The sequence below is a fragment of the Taeniopygia guttata genome, chromosome 8 (genome assembly GCF_048771995.1).
Source record: "Taeniopygia guttata chromosome 8, bTaeGut7.mat, whole genome shotgun sequence".
Taxonomy (NCBI): Eukaryota; Metazoa; Chordata; class Aves; order Passeriformes; family Estrildidae; genus Taeniopygia; species Taeniopygia guttata.
Window position 1 is genome coordinate 25,823,419 of NC_133033.1, and position 20,331 is coordinate 25,843,749.

The 20,331-nt window shown below is 40.3% G+C and overlaps 1 protein-coding gene across 2 annotated transcripts in view; it reads right to left on the reverse strand.

The window, feature by feature from the left end:
- The window catches only part of BRINP3 (BMP/retinoic acid inducible neural specific 3), a 199,927-nt gene that overhangs the window by 81,088 nt on the left and 98,508 nt on the right, over positions 1 to 20,331 (reverse strand). For both annotated transcript variants that reach the window (XM_002189920.7, XM_012575151.5), the window contains exon 3: positions 8,623 to 8,813. In XM_002189920.7, coding sequence (XP_002189956.1) covers positions 8,623 to 8,813 — 191 coding nt within the window. The remainder of the gene's footprint in view (positions 1 to 8,622; positions 8,814 to 20,331) is intronic.

Sequence of the window (20,331 nt, forward strand, 5' to 3'; positions counted from 1 at the left end):
GTGTAATACTTGAGATGTTTGTTTGTTTCCTTCTCTCATAGCTGATTTTAGAAGAAAGGCGCCTTGTTATACCTTGTTATGAGCAACCATGTGCTTTCTAATCAATTCAGCAGTGCCTGAAATCTAATAGAACAGTTGCTTTGAACCAAATTTTTGTAACATGTGAAAAATGTGGGGGTTTCAGAAAGTTGGTGCTTTTGGATAAGAAAATAGAAGCTCCGGCATCTTGTGTTGTGGATTTCTCACTTCCTATCTCTTTATAGAGACATTAATACTGTCTAATTCAGAAATTTTAATTTCTGTAATATTATTTAAACCCCAAAATTTGACTTGCTTAACTGAGTGAGTTCTTAGGAACATTTCCAGAACACAGCTATTGATACTGTCAAATTTTCCATGTTTATCATCTTGTTCATGGGTATATTTTCCTGTGTTTCAGGCTAAGCAAGAAATAATTCATTTAGTAAAGTGTTTAGGAAAAACTCATTACATCACAAAACAAATTGGAAAAGTAATTTCTGGACCCAGTATTTTCTTCCGTGCAATTTAGGTCCAAAATAAATTGGACAGAAGTAAATTTCTTAATTCTCTGAAGGTGTGTTTGGTAACCTGCATTCTTCAGCATTTAGCTCAACAATTGATTAATAATGTCATTATACCTGGATTTTAGGTGCTGAACAACTCCAGTGAGTGCCTTTTCCTAGTTCCTGGAAAGGAAGTTACCCTGCTAAGGTCTGACTTGCCACTTGTGCTACTTTCACTGCTCACCCATCTGCTGCAGTGGCACTGTGCCCATGCAGAGGATGCCACCTTCAGATGGGATTACATGCCAAAAAGTAATAGCTGTAGGATAAAAATCTAGGCTGAAAACATGACATCATCTTCAAAGGGGGCTAATCTTGGTGGTGAGTAATGCTAAGTGAGGAACGTGTGCCACCATGCAGGAGATCACATCTGCTGGCAAATTTTGACCCACAAAATTTGTCTTTGGTTAACACGAGCACACTCCTTGTTCCCCAATGTACATTCCGTGTTTCCCAGTCTCTCAGAAATTCAGAGGATACTCAAGCCCTTCAGACCTTACACAGGCGAAACTGGCATTATACAGGAGCTTTTCATCTAATTAGACCTGCAGGGCTTGTCCAGAATATTCCTTTTGTCCTGGAAGGCACAGGTGGCTGCTCTAGCTGGAGCTTACCTCAGTTTCCACCACTACATTTATGCTTCTCCTCCTACAGTTTCCTAATGGGTCATTATTTTGTCCATGAAGTCCTCAATGCAGGGATTAATTGCCTGAAGCTCCAAAGAACCAGGAATTAACACAGCCTCCTCAAGTACCAGAATTTCCCCACCCAATTATTTAATTTTTCTGCTATACCATGTAGACAAAGGTTCACAACTGCTGTGAGGAGGGAACTGGGAAAGCACTGCAAACTCTAATGACCTGTCCCCTGCCTGAGAGAAATCTGCCATCAGAACCTGATCTAGGTTCTAGCTTTGCCGGCATTCAACTGTGCCCATGCAATTAAACACGACTTGTGACTCCAGCCAGGAGGAAAGATGTTTCTGGGATCAAAAGCAAAGGAGTGAGCTGAGGTTTGAGACACGGGCCATGGACTTTGTGCAGCTGTTTGTGGCACTGCAAAGACGTGGTTTAGAACAGATATTAGAAAGAAATTCTTCCCTGTGTAGGTGCTGAGGCCCTGGCACAGGGTGCTCAGAGAAGGTTTGGCTGCCCCTGGATCCCTGGAAGTGTCCAAGGCAAGGTTGGATGGGGCTTGGAGCAACCCAGCCCAAGGATGCCTTCCAGCCCAGACCATTCCATGGTTCTGTGGTATCAGAGAAGACATCAGAACTCGGAGGGTGAATATTGTGCCAGCGAACAGTTCAGGCTGCACAGGTTAGGTGCAAAATTTTACTAGGAGCTTTCTCACCATGTTTTCCCCTTTTCCAAAGGTCTGAGGTAGTTTATTTAAAGTGGCTTCCGCAAGGTCAACCACCTTTCCACAGAAAATATAATGAATTGTAAGGGCAAAGAAAACAAGGACTTAAAGTTACAGAAAATGTCTGGAAAAGATTCAAAAAATAAGTTTTTTTGAGGTTCTTTGTGTTTCATTATCATAAATTATTTAAGCAGAATTTGTTGAGTTTTTTTTTCACATAAAAAAAGAATCTCAGGCATTTTCCTGTTCCCTGCTCTCCAGGAGCAGATAGCAGAACTGCAACTAAAACTTTCATTTCAAAAACAAACAAACAAACCTTGAAAAAGGACAGGGTTGTGTATTGTGATGCTCTGCTTTGATCAGAACATCTCAGGAAAAGAATGTTTGGACCACGTCAGAGCTATCCTATTTGCCTGGTCCTGCTTGACACTATGCTTTCCATGGCAGTGGCTGGTGGGTGTGTTCTGGCAGGCAGGATCCCCTGGCATCCCAAGCCCTGCAGGCTCTGTCCCTGATGCCTGAGATTTTAGCTTTTATATTTTATACATTCTGTGCTGCTTAAGTGTGTAGTTCTGAGCTTCATATCAAGGGATAGTAGTTTCACAGAATAGGGAGACAAAACAATTCCGTCTCTAGCTGGGGACCAAGGACAAATGATCCAAATCTCAGGCCCAAGAGCACAAACAACGTGGTCTGAAGAGAGAAAACAAGCAGGATGGGACTGCCTGGGCTAAAGCTGGAATTGGACAATTAACGCCAATATGCAAATGGAGCAGAACTGATCAAAGTGAAAGACCTCTTGACTGGTCGTGCATTTTGGGACCATTTTGGTTCATCTTGGGTGCAGCCCTGGCTGGGCTCTTGTGCTGCCCAAGGCGGATCCATTGAGGCCTTTTAATAAATCCCTACTTTATTCTTTAACTCTGTCCAGCCTCTGTTCTAGGTCAGCCTTCTCAAGGCATCATCCCCACAACCTGGCGGATATGTTTGTGTTTTCATCCTTTGTAACCAGACTGAAATGACTTTGAACACTTACATGGCATCTCACACAAGAAGCCCTGGCTCATCACTGACATTTCCAGACACTGTGCTACCAGTAGGTGCCATCATCAGGGGCAGCTCAAAAATATTTGCTGCCCAAAAGACTTTTCACAGAGTTTTTCATCTGTCAGAGCTGATTGAGCTCTCACTAGAAAAAGTGGATTCCCCCCTACATTGGAGCTTAGGCACCCATGTCCCTGCAGAACTGTGAAAGGGCTCCCTTCAGCACCCAGAACTCCAGGGTTTGGGAAGTAACACTACCAAACTCAGATTTGGGGACAGCAATTTGAGTTTTAAGTTCATTTGGAGAAAATTAAACCTATGCCAAAAGATATCTTGTGTCACATTGAAAACATGGATGAATCTTGTTTTTCACTCGTTACTGTCTGCCACTATAAAACAGGCTAAGAAGACATCCAAGCATCAGCTAAAAACAAGTGTGGTTTAGAAAACAAGGTTACGAATTTTAAGAATTGAAAAGAAATAATGGTAGTGAACATTTATAAAACATGATTATTCAGAATCAAATCCTCTCAGCTGTGCTTTTCACAAGCTCTGAGAGCAGCATTTGCTCTCCTTCCCAAAATTCTAGAGACAGTAGAATTCACTTTCTCAGGTTTAAAGGAAGTAGCATGGAAACACTCAGTTATGCTCATAAAATAATTCCACACAGCCCAATTGGGTGGTCCACGAAGCTCTCAGTCACTACAGGGATGTTTTATTGCCATGTGGGGGTTGTCCCTGACAGATTGTCACTGCAGGAGCAGGGGACTGATGTTCGTGCTCTTCACAGACCTTGCCACATTGTCCAATCCTGTCTCCACCAGCCCTGGAATACGCAAGCTTATAACTTAACTTCAATTTTTAATTCTTGCTAGGTTTATAGGAACATATTGTCCATGAGATATATTTATAAATTCAGCTAGGTCCCAACTACACATGCTGTTAAAATAAAATAAAATGTATCTATAAGTTACCCAGATATACAAGCTATCTGTGACCATTTAGATGTAAGACCTAAATAACAGTTGGTAAGTGGCATTCAGAAATTAGAAATTAACGTTGTGTTCGTCTTAATAACATATTCAGGAATTATTTAAATTAAAAATGCAAATCTCCATCAACAGGGTGGAATTGGAATAATGCTGTAACAACTGTAACTAAATATAACCATCTATTGAAGGAGTAAATATATTTTTTTATATACATAACAATACATATTCATATGATTTAAATGCTTAGTGCTATTTTCTGCCTCAGTTGTTGAGAGATTGTTCGCCTGTACGCACATCTTTGGAATAATAAAGGGATTATAGGCCCCGATGTTTCATATTTTCATCTGTAGACTGGGAAGTGGTAGGAAAAGGCAGTGATCCAAGCAGTTCCCATCATTTCATGTCAGAAAGAGAGGAAACAGGAATAAAAAGACAATACTCCAAGGTAGCTATAGCTGAGCATAACCCACAGATGCCTACTCAGAGCCCTCTCTTCATACACATATATGTATCTTAGAGAGGACTAAAGGTCTTTGTCCTATGAACTCTTCAAAGGTTTCTGATTAAATAAAATACCTCAGCTACTACCGAAATAACTATACCTAAATAAATACACCAGCTACTGCTAGCTAGTGGAAAATCTATTCCTGTCTGGATCACCAAAGGTACCATTATGGTTTTATCAGGTCATTTTCCCAAACTTAAGCAGATGCTGATGGAAATGCACAGGCTCAAAAACGATATAAATTAATGTCAGGCCAGATGTGGTATCATTTCCATGGTTCAAGTGAATAACAGTGCACGTTAATTCTATACAGACCATCTGTTTAAGGATTTAAATTTTTTCTTCATTAAGTAAACAGGAGAGGAAAGAAAGTTAATGTGTTTTGTGCTTTTTTTCCTCCCCTTATCTTCCATAATCTTAAATTCTGGGGAATTTACATACCCAGGGTAGGGGGGAGGGGAGGGGGGTGACTGGTGTTTGCAAATCTGATGCAAAATTTTCAAGTTTCTATGTCACATCAGTCATTTGAGACTGTCTCCTCCTTCCCTCATTTGCCAATAATTTGTATCTTACCTTGAGAGAGTGGTATGGAAAGCAAAGGTCATATCAGCAGTTAGTGTAAGTGCTAATAAATCCTTCAGAATCCATTGAGATTCACTGTTTTACACCACCTGACAATTTCCCCCGTCTCTGCAGGCAGACTAATTCGTAGCTCCAGGGGAATATTAATGAGGGGCAGAAAAGCTGAAAAGTAAAGGTGTAACCATCACTCTCGCAGGGCTTTAATCAGTGGAGAGAGGTTGGGGTCCAGCTGATCTGCCCACACCTGTTAAGACTGTCTGTTTTAAAGACAAAACCACCTCTTTTCCTTCCGATTCACTAAGCCTTCAACAACATCAAGGGCTATTTCCTGACCCGGAGAGCTGAATGGATTGATGGTCTGGTAATGAACACCTTGAGCAAAGATGACTGACAATAGCAGTAAAAATAAATCGACCCGGAGCTTTTCAGATGACCACTTAGGCAGTCGCCTAACGAGGTTCTCGTTTCCCAAGAAGCTTTGGCTTTGTCCTGAAAATTGGTTCGTTCAGAGCAGTTTCCAGGTGCAAGGAGCACTTCCTTGCAAAACCTGCTCTCTTGGTCTTGCAAAGCGCCCAAATCAGCCTCGCTTCACCCAAACAAGAGCCTGTCATTATGGTGTGCTAATTATCCTCATCACCAACTCTATTGCTTTGCTAAATTGCCTTTTCTGCAGGAACAGCATTAAAGGGAATGTCTTTAATGCGGGAGATATTGGGTTTTGTCCTCCTACCCCCACCCCACAGCGGTACCCCAGGCTTCCCAACACCCTCCAGATCCGAAGCTCACATCTGGGTTTTTGGCAAGCCATTGAAGTGTAGTTCCAGCAAACTGCACCTTCATTGCACGAGGCTGTGGGCAGGCAGAAGAGAAAGGTATAAATGCAAAACAAAAGGAGGGAAAGTTATACAGAGTGCTCAATCCGCTGGGTCACACAAGGTCCTTGGATTGCGCAGCTTGGAGATGCTCGTTATGGACTTTGGGCTTATGGCACGAGGAGATAAAATTTCCATAAGAAATAAAAGCAGTGAGAAATGTCACTTTCCACATTATCTTGTGGCAGCTAGAAATATGGATCTTTTTTCCCTTAGTTCTCATTTCTGGATGCCCTTGAGGAGTGTATTTCTGTGTTTGTGAATAAAGACTAGGGAATGTTTCACAAACAACCATGTGCAAGAGTTCCCTTTATGCTCAAAAAGGGATCTTTATGGAAACCAAATGGTCACAGAGGCACACAAATCTTATCACAGCATCGTTCATTTGCCAAGTTTTCCTTTCTGTCCATGAATACAGATGATTGGGGATTCATTAAATAAAAGTACTGTGCACACTCCATTTGGTCTTCTGCTTTTAACAAGCTGCATAAGTGACAAGCTTTCACAATAAAACAACTTGTAATTAAAGGGAAAGTACTAATACATTATTAAAATAATAAAAAAATCTAATTATGTGTTAATCAAATGTGGACAAGCATCTGTGGGAATCCCCATTCAATCCAGCTCAAAAAATGAGAACTAACACATTCAGGAAAGTATGGGTTTATTAGCTACCTCATGAAAGCTTTCTTAGAAATTACTAATTCCCCGTAATTATTGTAATTGAACCAATTTGTCAAAGTATTCAGCACCCATCCAGTGATAATGGAAGGCAGCAGGTGTGCCTCGAATCATGCTTAAAAATTGACACTAGGGACCTAAATCAAACCCCAAGTTAATATGAAAACTCCCTTTGACTTCATTAAGCAGTGACAGAGCCCAGAAGTCAACATTGTCTCCCTCTGAGTGAAAATTTGGGCAAGGCTGGGGCAGCTACGGCATTTTAGAGCCTGTCTGAGGTGAGAAAATTGTACCCTACCTCAGCTCCCCTGCAGTAAATGCTGAGGTTTTGGGGAGAATATTGAAGGTCTAAGCTAGAATTTTCAAATGTCTTCGAAGGAAATATCATTAAGTTTTAGTTTTACTTAGGTCCAGACTTCCTGAAAGTTGTGAGCTCTGTGGTGATCAGTGTGATAATGCTGCTTTGAATACAAAGATCAGCTGTGGTCAATGTCAGACTGTTTGCCTAGAGCTGCTAGATCCAAATTCACCTTGACAATGAATTTCTTCACATGTCTGAGGAGCTATCCCTACTTACATTCAATAATAATTAGCAGATAGGTGGCAATACTGAAAAATTATTTTTACCATTGGATAATCCTTGAAGTAGGATGCATGCTGCAGCCAAAGCTTTAATTCTTATGCTCTATATTTTAAGAAACATTTTCTTTCTCTTCAGCATTTAGTTTTCCTATTCAAATGTGCCATGTGTTCCATACTCAAGAAATCAGTCACTTATAAAATGTGTATATTTGCATGGAAAAACATTCAAAGTAATTAAAATAAATTTGGGGATTTTTCTTACAAATTGCTGGTCAACACACATAAATTGTTCTTCAAATTGTAGTGGTAATGCCACGGAGATACTAGTTCCCAAAAAAATGTTAGAAATTAGCCCTTTATTTTTTAAAATAACTAGAGCAAGACAGAAATTCCCCTTGTTTCTAGGATGGTCTCCTTCAAAAGGAAGCCTCTGTGAGCCATTTGGGTAGTTACAGACCTCAGCTATCAGCCAAGAGAGGAGGGTTCTAATTTCCTTTACAAACGGCGAGGATTCACTTATGCAATGTATTAAAAAGAACCATTCCTCAGGTGAATAAAGGATTCTGACAAGCCTGTCCTGCTGGAGGGACACTCAATCACCAGAATTATCTTTAGTATTATCACCCACGATGGGATAGAGCTGCATTTCTAAAATGTCAGTTCATTGTGTAATGCCTAGATGGGTAATCACAGGTACTAATTATCTTTCATTCGGAACAATTTATGCTCTCCTTTGAACATTAGACCTCTTCACTGGATTTCTTCAATCCATCTGGTGACTGGATCCCGATTATCCATGGGGCTACCCTTTCCAGATTAGTCTGTGGGGACCGAAAGATGCAGATTCCATTAAGTTAATGGGAATGACATGGCAAAGCCTCATCATCCCATTTTGAAAATGCAGTCCCACTGGTTAAGTGAAGACTAATTCTAAAAAGGGCAGAGTGACAATATAGGGATTTTCCAATGGACAAAGTAGTTTAAAAGTCTCACAAATTAAAAGATTTGTTGGAAATACTTGTTACTGGTTTTCTGGCACCATTTCTGCAGGACTGCAATGGACCCACATACTTCTGTAAGCTGGTACAATGTAAATTGTTACAGGGAACATTCACAGAAAAAAAAAAAAAAAGTCACTCTCCTTAATGACCTCAGTACAGAGAAAGACTCCCAAAAGACATGGGGCAGCACAGCAAGAGCTCAGGTAAAGCACCTCCATCTTAACAACTGGATTTCTTCTCTTTTTCTACTCAAAATTCTATGCACAGAACCAAGAGAGGAGTCCCAAGACCTGTGGACAAAACCTGCTTCCACAGAGAGCGTTGCCCATCCTAGCGGCTTGGAGGAGGAAGAGTTGTGACCAGCACTTTTGGTCTACTCACTCCAAGCTCATCCCCAACATTCCCAAGAATTAAGCCTACCTCCCAGGGTAGCTGAGAGCAGGAAATGTGTCCCATATTTCTTGATCAGGTTTTCTGTGATCTGTTGAAGGGTCGGGCGCCGTCCCAGCAGCCTTATGTTACGGAAGAACTCAGGGGCGAGTGGCAGTGGGGAGCCAAGGAAATTTCTTCTTTCCACAGCAAGATTGTTTACTTTCCAGCGGCCAAACTCTCTGCAAAAACAAAGCAGCCTTCATTCAGAAATGTGTCATTCAGACAAATGTCCTTCATTTGCAAACGACTCTGCTCTGCTGAGTAGCTGGGGGCGACCCGCTGGGAATTACAACAGGCCTTGACAGTGATACTCTGTCATGTGTTATAGACAGGACAAGCAACGAGGGTTATTTATTAGAAGTGGGGAAAGTACTCCATAATAAAATAATTGTTGGGAAAGAAATAAATAAAAACTAAGCCACTTAGGTTGCTGCTGCTCCTACGGATTTTGGCTGGCCTCTGATGTGAATTTAGCTCTGAAACAACCCAATTTGGTAGAAACTGAAATTAAAGCAATGATTTCCCCAAATATGGACCTGATGCAACAGGTATTTTTGTTAGAACAAGGTGAATTTTAAAATCGTAACAAGAAAGAGTCCACGTTCTCTGCCTTTTGATGTTTAATCACTTAGGTACAGAACTAGATAAACTGCATAACCTATAGAAACACTGCACCACATTTGACCTTACTGTGGTAGTTCCAGTTTTCTATACTTTTGGCCTCCATTTTGAGAAAATACACAGACAGAAAGACTGATTCCAAAAAAGTAAGAGGGATAGAAGCGAATTCAAAGACTTGCCTCCTTCCCCTCTCCAAAGTAAATCAATGACAGCAGGGAAACAAACAAGCTCATTGCACAGCTATAAACACATCTTTTATTAATTTACTTGCCAATTAAGATACCAGCTAGAGCTATTAGTGAGAAGGACTCATTGTCCTCAAATTTAGACAGGACAGGCAGCCTTGGCAGTAACTTGGCTTCTCCCAGATGCAGCAATAGCAGTTTTGGTTACAGACTCTGGGAATTAAGGGCAGGGGACCTGAGGACTCTGCCTCAGCCACCACTTTGTTGAGTCTTTTGTACAGCCACATCAATTAGGATTGCTGTTAGACAAGACTGTGGAAAAGCAAAGAGCTTAGCGACCTTGCAAGATCCTGCTGAAGGTCCCAGGTAAACAGAAAGAAATGCTCACCCAGAAAATTAACACAGAAGCAGAAATCTAAGATAAAGCAAAAAAAAAAAAAGAATATTTGAGGGATGCCAGAAACCAAGGGCTGCCAGAAGCTGAATGACCAGGGCTGTGTAACACATACTCAGCAGTGGGATTTTTTAACATTTTTAAGTCCACAGTTATCAGCAGAACCCAGATAAATACATTTTTGTGTAGCCCTTCGGCTTTCCAGCATCCTCCTCTTTCTCTCCTGGATCCAAACTGCCTTTCCTCTCAGACACATTCTGGCAGATGCCATTTTTTAATCAAAAACAAATGTGAAGAATGATGGTAGGGAGAGATTTCTGTAACATAACTGAAATTTAATGCCATTTATCAGTCAAGGGAATGAGGTTAAATAGATCTCCATAGTTCCTAAAGACTCTAAGCATCTAAGTGTGCTAAATTAGTATTTGAGAATTGCTTTCTGATAGGGGATTTTCCATGTTAGTTGTCAGGTTTTGAAGTTTTCTCTCACGACTTTCCTTTCCTTTAGGAAACTAGGAAACCAGTAACTTCTATTTGCAGCTTTTATGGAACTACTGTATATGAGTGGAGAGAAATTAAAAAATTACACACAAATATTTTTTGCCTGTAAAGTGAAAAAAATCTTCATTGTGTATATTGATTAATGCAGACACTAAAAACAGTGACTTACCCTGCGCTGTAAATGTAATTTTCAAGTAAAAAACAAACCAAACCACCAAAAAATAAGTCAATTATAAAAAAATCTTCCATCTTTTTGTTGTTTAAATTCCCTGCTTTCTGGTGATATTTTTCATTTGAATACATCAGGAAATATTGATTAACTGTAGTTCCTGAACAGATCAGCAAGACAGACTTGCTTTGATACCACAAAAAAATATTACAAGTTTTATGTTGTAAAATATTTATTTTATGCCTCGAGGAAACTTTTCGTTCTAAGCTCGCTATCTGAGCTGAGGTTCAAACACAATATTAACAGAAAAGATACAATTCTTATAAAAGACAGTTTGCTGCCACCCTTGATCTGATTTTCATTTATTTTATTTATTTTTATAGATAGATAGATAAATAAATAGATAGATAGATAGATAGATAGATAGATAGATAGATAGATAGATAGATATTTAAGAACAAAGACCACCTTAATCCACTCAACCTGCCCCCTTTTTAGTGCAGTCAGAGGACCCTCACCAAATGCCTCCTGCTGTCACACCTTTGGGACTGAGAAGAAACTGTCCCCCAGGAAAACATCTCAACTTGACTTAAATCCTGAGGATTTCTCAGAAATCCTCAGCAATCTGTTGTGGTATTTAACTACAGAGGGTGCATTCTCTTTTCAGTTTGAATATTGCCATTTCCAGTTTCCAATTTTTAGAGCTCTTAATGCATGCTGGGCAACTGAAAAATTTTCTAAATATTAGATACATTCTGTGCAAGTAATTACAGCTCTTGTTTGAATCCCCTCTTAACCTTGGGCTGAGCCCATTGCCTTCCTTGGTGTCTCTCTTTCAACAGTGGGCTCAGAAGTTATGTCTTACAGCCCTTCTCCACAAGCAGCAAATCCTTTCTTGGAAGAGTTAAACTGGAAACAATGGCCACATCCATGACAAATTCAGAAGAATTTCCAAGTTGAGGTTGCCCTGACCTACTACAAATCTTTTATTTACTGAATCCAGGGACTGGGTTATTCAGGCACTGAGAGAAACTTGCTTGGCTTAAATGATTTTGAGTTCCTCCCACAATATTTGCTACAGAAGGATTTTTTTTTCCTGTATATTTAGAGAGGAAGTAGGCAAAAATGCTTTTGTAAAAGTTTTGTCATGCTTTTTTTGTTCAGAACATATCAATAGGAACATTTATTAGGGCAGCAAGTAATCATTCTTTGAAAATCACTGCTGAGGTATCTGGGGGAGTAGAATATGGAAGATGGAGCCCTTTTAAAAAGATGACATTTTTATAATTGTGCCATAGACAGAAATGAAGCTTTTAGAGACTTTATAAAACAGCTTTTTTTATTTTGCTGAGGTCTTTCTTAAATAAAGTGTTTTGGAATATGGAGAGATGAAGACCTAAACTCTCTGGGAGAGACAACAAGAAGGTTCATCTCTGAAGATATAATAGGGATGCAGGACACTAGAAGTGTCTGCCTGTCTGCAGGAGCAGGTACACCTGGATTTGGAAAACAGAGAAGCAATGAGCAGCTTCCAGAGCTGAGGAAATATTTCAAACTTCAGAAGAAGCTAGGTTTATGAGAGTAAAATGTAGGAGCAGGGTAAAAGCTGGGATGAAGTTCAGGGTGAGGGGTTATGATGCATTATTTCTAGCACACTGAGTGAGGAGGTTTTCACAAATGCTTTCTGGGTCACTAGTAGCTCCTAAAATTAGAGCTGATTTCCCTTTTTAGCAATGTCACTCTGAGTAAAATCATATCCTTATCTTCCTTTTTCATATGACACATAAATATATCTACCTATATACCTCGCCATGTAATTTCTGTTTTTAATCTAAATTTCATTTTGCAAGCAGTGCTTGTCTCCTCTCTTGTCACCCCTTTCTCCATCTGTTTGTCTTGCAGTGTCTCTAACACAAACTCCCCAGCCCCAAACATTTTGTTTTGTGTCCAATGTGCATTATTCCCCTTTGGAAATCAAGCTCGTGCCCATTGCCAAAGGCAGACCAGCAGGCCTGATAGAGTTAATAATCTTACTCAGAGCAGGGCAAATGCTGCTTTCCAGAGCCACTGAGTTCCATCCATCAGGAGAACAGCTCCCATGGAATAGCATGGCACCTTCACTCTGGGGTAGTGAGAACATGACTGCTTTGAATGGGCTGGAATGACAGTGGCAGCCTGAATCCCATGTTTTCCCATGCAGCTGCAAGTTCTGCTGTTGGCAGAACAGCTCATTGAGAGAATATATAGTGTTTTTCTCCTCCTACCTTCTTTAAAAGCCGGATGATTTCAGAGTTAATAATCTTCCTGTGAGCAGAGAAAATGCTGCTTTACAGAACCACTGAATTCCATCCATCAGAACTCCTCCTATGGAATAGCACCATCAATGCTGACTGCTGCTCAAGAAAACCAGCTTTCCACTGAGAACAAGCACTGGAGCTATGAGAAGCTTGTTTTTTCCTACTCTTCCTCTTCTTCTGCTCTATAGGAGCCCAGCCCAGCAGCTTCCATGATGTTCTCAAGGAAGGGAATGGCAGGTGGATGTGCTGCCCATCTATTTCCAGTGTGATTCACTGCATGGAGCTCTTTAGTGCTCCAGGCAAAGCCTGTTGTGGAGAAGGATGATGGCTCAGAATTCCCAGGCTTGCAGAAGAGAGAGGAAATCAGTCAGCCTGGCTCCTAGGATGAAGCTTATAATGGAATCATGTTATTATCATAAGCAGTGCCCCAGGCCATGGGCAGCATTCTCTCCATCTTCCCAGATATCAGAGCCGTGGATTTGCATGTGCTGCCCCAAATCTGATCCCTGGCTGGTTGGCTGCCATGGCCGTGGGAGCTCTGGAGCTCCCATGAAGAATGACCAGCCAGAGAGTCAGTGTGGGATGAGAAGAATCACACTTTCAAATGCAGTTGTCATTTCAGCACTATTTCTTTTATTAATGGCATTGAGAGAGATGTTTAATCTCAGGAAACCATTAGTGTTCTGACAGGAAAGACTTGTTAGTAAAGTATCATACAAGTTTTGGACAAGTTTTTATCTTCAAAGAAGCCTAAATTCCAAGTGGATCTGAAAGGAATCCTAAGGCTGACAATGTCTCTTTTGAGTTTCAGGCCATAGCTTTTTTTCCAAATGTGTACATTAATTATATTTGCTTCTATCACTGTATTCATTTCAATACCTTTTAAATCTTATGGCATGGGGAGCTATGGAAAGCTGTCTATAAAACAACTAGATAAAGGAAATTTTTAAAATGCCATTGTATTCTAAAATGGTAGTGTGAGGAGATTTGAAATGGGAATATCATCTCTTCCACTGCAGTGACTGAATCAGCCTATAAAGAGATTTACTGTGAGTTTGATGGATCCTTCCTAACTACTTAAGGGCGACCACTCACAAAACAGAGCCCAGGCAAAATTAACAATGTTAGACCTCATTTGGAGTAATTTATTGTGTTTTATAAATCAATATTATTCCTGGTAAGCATAAATATTATTGAATAATATTGTGACATAATGTGGAAACACTCTTGGAAAATGAACTTCATACAATTTCTAATACAAAAGAACTCTTCTGTGCTCCTTTCTCTTAATGTCTTCTAAATGAGGCACCTTCACTCTTGGATGGTGAGAACATGACTGCTTTGAATGGGCTGGAATGACAGTGGCAGCCTGAATCCAATGTTTTCCCATGCAGCTGCAAGTTCTGCTGTTGGCAGAACAGCTCACTGAGAGCATATATGGTGTTTTTCTCCTCCTACCTTCTTTAAAAGCCTCAAGATTTCTGATGCCTGAGGCCATGGTTTGAATAAGGCCAAGATGAGATGAAAATAGCTCCATTTTATATTAATCTTCTACCTGCTAGCAGTTCCAAAACAGGAAGTAGATAAAATATTTGCTAGGAAAAAAAAAAAAAACTTGAATTTTAAAGAGAGGATTCAGCCAGATGTGGGCTGATCTAGACTGTGTTATTCACAGATTGTCAAGTCTGAAAAAAATTCTCCTTATCAGCACAGGTCATAGAACTTTCAATGCTTATTACAATCAGTTAAACAATGGACAATCTGCCAAAATCTTTACTAAATGCTTGTTGTGGTTGATTTTTCTATCCAAGGTGAAAAGGAAGGGAATAAGTTACATGTGGCTGAGCAGCCTCCTGAAAACTCTACCTTTGTATGGAGGTATATATACATGACAATAGAGAAAAACATGGCAATATGAGCAAAATAAACAGAACAACCTCCCTGGAGGAAAAGAAGCAGACAGTACAGAGCACATCTCATCTGTGTCCCTTAACACTTTCAATTATCTACATGTGGTGATCAGAAAAAAAAAAAAACATTCAAGAAATAATAAGCTAATTTTAAACATATTTTCCCTCGATGAAATGGAAAGTATTTCTTTATGAAATTTCTGCTTGTAATTGTCTGACATTTTGCCAAGGTCAAAACAGAAAGGTTTACTGAATATATGCAATTTTTTCCATATTATTGCTTTTACCTTGCAGTGAATAAGCACTATCAGTAGGATTTCTTTTTATCCTAATACCTTTTTATCCTAGTTATTTTTTTCTTTTCTGTGCCTTTTTTGCTTTATCAGCTTCCTAGCATTTGAAATTCTACTTCCAGAACTAGAATTCATCAATATCAGCTTCACTATCTTCTTGCATTATGCATAAGAAATATGTGCAAATGTACTAATGAATTTTAATAAAAAGTACATACATTATACCTAGAATGTACTCAGATATATTTCTTTTTTATGACTCCTGATAGTCAGATTACTGAGTCAGCTACTGAGACATCAATGATTTCAAACTTCTCACCTGTCATGAACATCAAAAGGACGCAAGAGGAAGGAATGTGGTTTCCTTTTGTGCATTCCTGATTGATATTTAGCCTCTACAACATATGTACTGAAAAATTTCCTCCTCAGAAGATTTCCTTCCTCCTTGGACAAAATCCAAGGGAGAATTATTTCTGTATCTTGTCCTGTGGTGTTTGCCTTTTACCCAGGGTTTGTGATTAACTTCCCAACACCTTTGTGAACATTCATTCAGGAACTCACTTTCCACATATTTAGCTGAACCTATAGTCATACAAAGGTATTTTGTAGCTCCTGATGACTAAAAAATCTAATTTACCTCCTGCCTCAAAGACAGCTCAATTACCAAGCAGCAGAGAACAAAGCAGAAACACATTTACCAAGAGCATGTTGCAAATGGCACAAGGGATAAACAGCAAGTACAGGAGGAGTGAAAACATTTCAGAAGTGAAATGTTTGTATCAACCATCTAAGAGTGATGAATTATCTTGTAAGACCTCACCAGTTTGCACAGGCTTGTAAGACAAGGGTTAAGTTCCAAGCAAATGATTCATTAGCTCTGCTTGTGACAGTGGTATCAGGGAGCAGAGGGGAAAGGGAGAATTCCCAGTAAAACCTACCCTTGCCTCTGCTACATCTGAAGTGGAAAATGAGTGGGATGCTTGGGAGGTGTTTCCTACAGGCTGAGTAAGCAGGAAATAGATTTTACACCTCTTTTTTATTTCTGGGGTTTGTTTTCTTAGCTGTGCTCTGGCCTCTAGGTTCTTGTAAGTGCATGCAAATATCTTAGAGGTAAATGCCAAGAGGATGGGGCCAGATCCTGCAGTGGTGCCCAGAGACAGGACAAGGGGCAACGGGCACAAACTGAAACACAGAAAGTCCCATCCAAATATGAGGAAAATCTTTCCAGGCTGCCCAGAGGGGCTGTGAGTTCTCCTTCTCTGCAGACACTCCAAACCTCCCTGGCTGTGATGCTGTGCCCCTGCTCTGGTGGCTCTGCTTTAGCAGGGCTTGGGCTGGGTGATCTCCAGAGGCCCTTCCAGCCCCAGCCAGTCTGGGATCCTGTAAAAATTATAATAACAATTTGGGTTTAGAGCCTGCAGGTAAGATGGTGACATATTTGGAGTCAAAAGTAGTTGTCCATCTAAATAATTATAATAATCCATTCTCACTGGTTTATATATTTATTTTTCCCTGCAAAAAGTATTGATTTCGTGGTTTGTCATATGTCCTAGAGGGATTGGAAAACTGCTCTTTCTCCCCTTGGCAGTACCAAGAGAGTTTCCAATACCTTGTACATGCAAGCTCAAAGCATCCTTTTTTCCTAGTTCACATCTGCTCATTGGAATAATTTATTATCTAAACAGGTAACAGATTTGATAAAATGGTGCATTTGTTTAGACTGGCAGAAGACAAATGAAATAAAAAAAAATCCTCTGACTGGAAGATTCTTGCTCCTTTTTTTCCATTTTATTTGTGACTGTTATGAAAGCCAATATTGCCTGAAATTCAACATGAGGAAAAAGTTTGGATTTATACTTTGTAAATGGGGTAAAAGACTGTTTCACTTTCAGAGAAGAATGTATCGTACCTATAGCTAAAACAGTAGTTAACCTTTAAAATTGAGAAGACTGCCCTGGAAAAGAGCTTTTTGGCAAAATAAGGAGAAGAGTTATGAGAAAGAGAAGCAAAAAGTTCTGTTTACAGTCTTTTTGCCTAACCTTAAGAGCCAATTGATATTATGGTCCTGTCCCTGTAGTTAGTTGTACAGGAAAAAAAACCAAATTATTCTGGATCCTAAGAAAATGAAACAGAAAAGTCTCTGGAATTCTCATCTGGGCTGGACTTTAGGGATTTGGCTACACCTTATAATGCTTCAAAATCAGCATGAAAATCATGGTCTTCTTCCATCCCTTTTTGTCCTGACTAAAACAAAAAAGAATTGAACCATGTTTCTTGTAGAGATAAGGTAGAAATTTGAATCTGTGGAAGTATTTTAGTGCATAAATCAACACATGAAAATACAGTTTATGAAGAATGAATCAGCATAAAGATCTGTTGGAGAAAATAAAACAGAGCAGAGGATTCATAGATTCAGTGTTGATGGATACTCGCAGATGAATCACAGGGGAAACACAAACTGCTAAAATTCTTCATCATTATGTGATACAACTCATAGTCTCAAAGTCTTTGAAATGCCTTTTATAACCACTTTTACAACTTCTGTTTCAGAACTACAAATTGATCTGCAGTACTGGGCAACAGAGAGGCCTAGAGACAAACCCACACCATGATAAATGATTTAAAATTTCAAGGGAGTGCTCTTGTTCACCTTAGTTCTCATTTGAAAAATGAGGCACAGTCAGGCTAAGAATTCTGGCAGTGCTGTGAGCAGCCATGACCTCCTTCTACCCCGTACCCAGAGCCAAACAAAAAAACTTTATGACCTGGGTAGTGTGGCAGGGAATTTGAGTCCTTAAAGCCTTTGGAAGCTGCTTGCTTGCTTGTTTCTGGGATGTTAATGATGCTCAGGATTGGCTTGTGCCTGGTGCCACAGAGACCAAATTGCCTTCTGTTCCAAGCAAAAGCTGATGTTACTCCTGACTGCCTGAAAGAGGGAAAAGGTACCTGAATTGTTGCCTTCATACAAAATATATAGTCTCAAATATCTTCTCAAAGAAATACTGATCCAAAGCCTTATTTATGAAGCTGTATATAAAATCCAGAATTGTTCCTTTTCCAGAAAGAATGTTGTATCAGCTTAACCTTCTACAGTGTGCATTATTTGGCTCATTTTCTATTCAATTTATAAGTTTATCCTTCCAAAGTGGAGGCTTTTTGTCTCCAGTTTGATGCCAGCAGTGCTATTTACAGCACTGATGGATGACAGTTACTTAACCTGCACTTGAATTTATAAAGGCAGTTGTTTCTACCAACCCTCTGGGATGAATCTGGCTTCACACAAGTGTAAATCTCACAAACATATGCATAAATGCTGTCTTGATATTGTGAAATATAGCATCTGCACTATTGTTGTCTGTAGCAACTCAAATTGTTGAAAGGAGTAGGAGGTAAACCAAAATATTTCCTGAAAATACCTTTGGTGTTGTATTTGTTTGTTTATGGCTTAGCTCTTGGGGGAATGTGCAGATGATCTTCTTTGCATCTAAATGTTCTCCTCCTATGCAAGTGTTGTTTCACTGGTAGCAGAAAATGCTCAGATCTCTACTTGCACACAAAAAATTAAGTCAAGAATTCTTATTCAGCATATAAAAATGTTTCTACCACAGCAAAGGGTGCTTTTCTTTTAGGAAAAACTATTTGTATTAATTCCAAATTAAATGTGGAATGTTAGTTTATTAAAAATGGTCCTGGTGGGTTGTTTGGGGGTTTTTTTTTTGGTGGTTTTTTGGGTTTTTTTTTTTGTCCAGTGGACTAAATTGCAACTATTTCTAAAGAAGCAGTGTAATTGCACTGGTGAGCTAAACAGAGAATCAGGGCAAGAAAATTTTCAATATAATTCCAAATTATAAACACAGAGCTTCCTAATGCTCTTAACTAAATCAAAGCTGGATGGGAGTCCAGTTATTACTTTCTGCAACAGAAACAGTGAAGTGTTAAATGTGTTCTGTGAAAGATTAAAGCCTATATTTATCTTACCTTATAGAATCACAGAATCCCAGAAGGTTTTGGGTTGGAGGGACCTCAAAGCCCATTTGGTGCCACCCCTACCATGGGCAGGGACACCTTCCACCAGCCCAGGTTAATCCAAGTCCCATCCAGCCTGGTCTGGGACACTTCCAGAGATCCAGGGGCAGCCACAGCTTCTCTGGGCACCCTGTGCCAGGGCCTGCCCACCCTCACAGGGAAGGATTTCTCCCCAATATCTAAGCTAAACTTACTCTCTGGGAATGGGAAGCCACTCCCTGTGTCCTGTCACTCCAGTTCCTGATGAGTTCTCCCTCTCCAGTTCCCTGGAGCCCCTGCAGACCCTGGAAGTTGCTGTGAGGTCTCCACAGAACCTTCTCTTCTCCAGGCTGGCCATCCCCAGCTCTGCCAGCCTGGCTCCACAGGGGAGCTCTCCAGAGCCCTTCATGGCCTCCTCTGGATTTGCTCCAACATTTCCATGTCCTTTTTACATTGAGGACTTCAGAGTGGACACAGAGCTCCAGGTGGGGATTCACAAGGGCAGAGCAGAGGAGGAGAATCCCCGTCCTGGGCTTGGTGGTCACAGTGCTTTGGATGAGCCCTGGGCCCTGCTGGTTTCCGGGCTGGGAGCACTCAGGGCCGGCTCATGGGGAGTTTTTCCTCACCCAGCACCTCCAGGTCCTTCTCCCAGGGCTGCTCTCAGTTCCTCTCTGCCCAGCCTGTGGGTAATGTGGGGTTGCCCTGAGCCAGCTGCAGGAACTTGCGCTCCGCTTTGTGGAATCCATGAGGTTCACAGAGCCCCAACCTGGGCAGGCCCTCTGGGCCATCTTCCAGTCCTTCCTGAATGCAGGGATGCAGAAATAATAGGAAAACAAACTGGGAAAAAAACCCTTCAGGTCTCTGGGAATCATACAAAAGTGGGTAGGTCAGCTGGTAACCCACCTTGTAATACATCCATTAGAGAGTTACACATTTTCTGTGCAGCTAGACCTATTCTGGTCCATCTTTCAGTCCTTCCTGAATGGCAGGGATGTGGAAATTACTCAAGGTAGGGAAACAAACTGGGAAAAAACCCCTTTGGGTCCCTGGGAATCATACAAAAGTTAGTAGGTCAGCTGGTAACTCACCTTGTAATACATCCATTAGAGAGTTACACATTTTGTGTGCAACTAGACCTATTCTGAAGCTCAACCCACATTAAAAATTCTGAGAAAAATACTTAATCCTTCTACAGAGTCCAAAGAAGCTTTTAAAGAAGCTGTAAATAGAATGAAGGTTTATGTATTTACTGTCGTAAAAGATATGTACTGAAAATGCATTACTATAAGATTTCTATGCCTCTGAATTCATTTCATTATCAC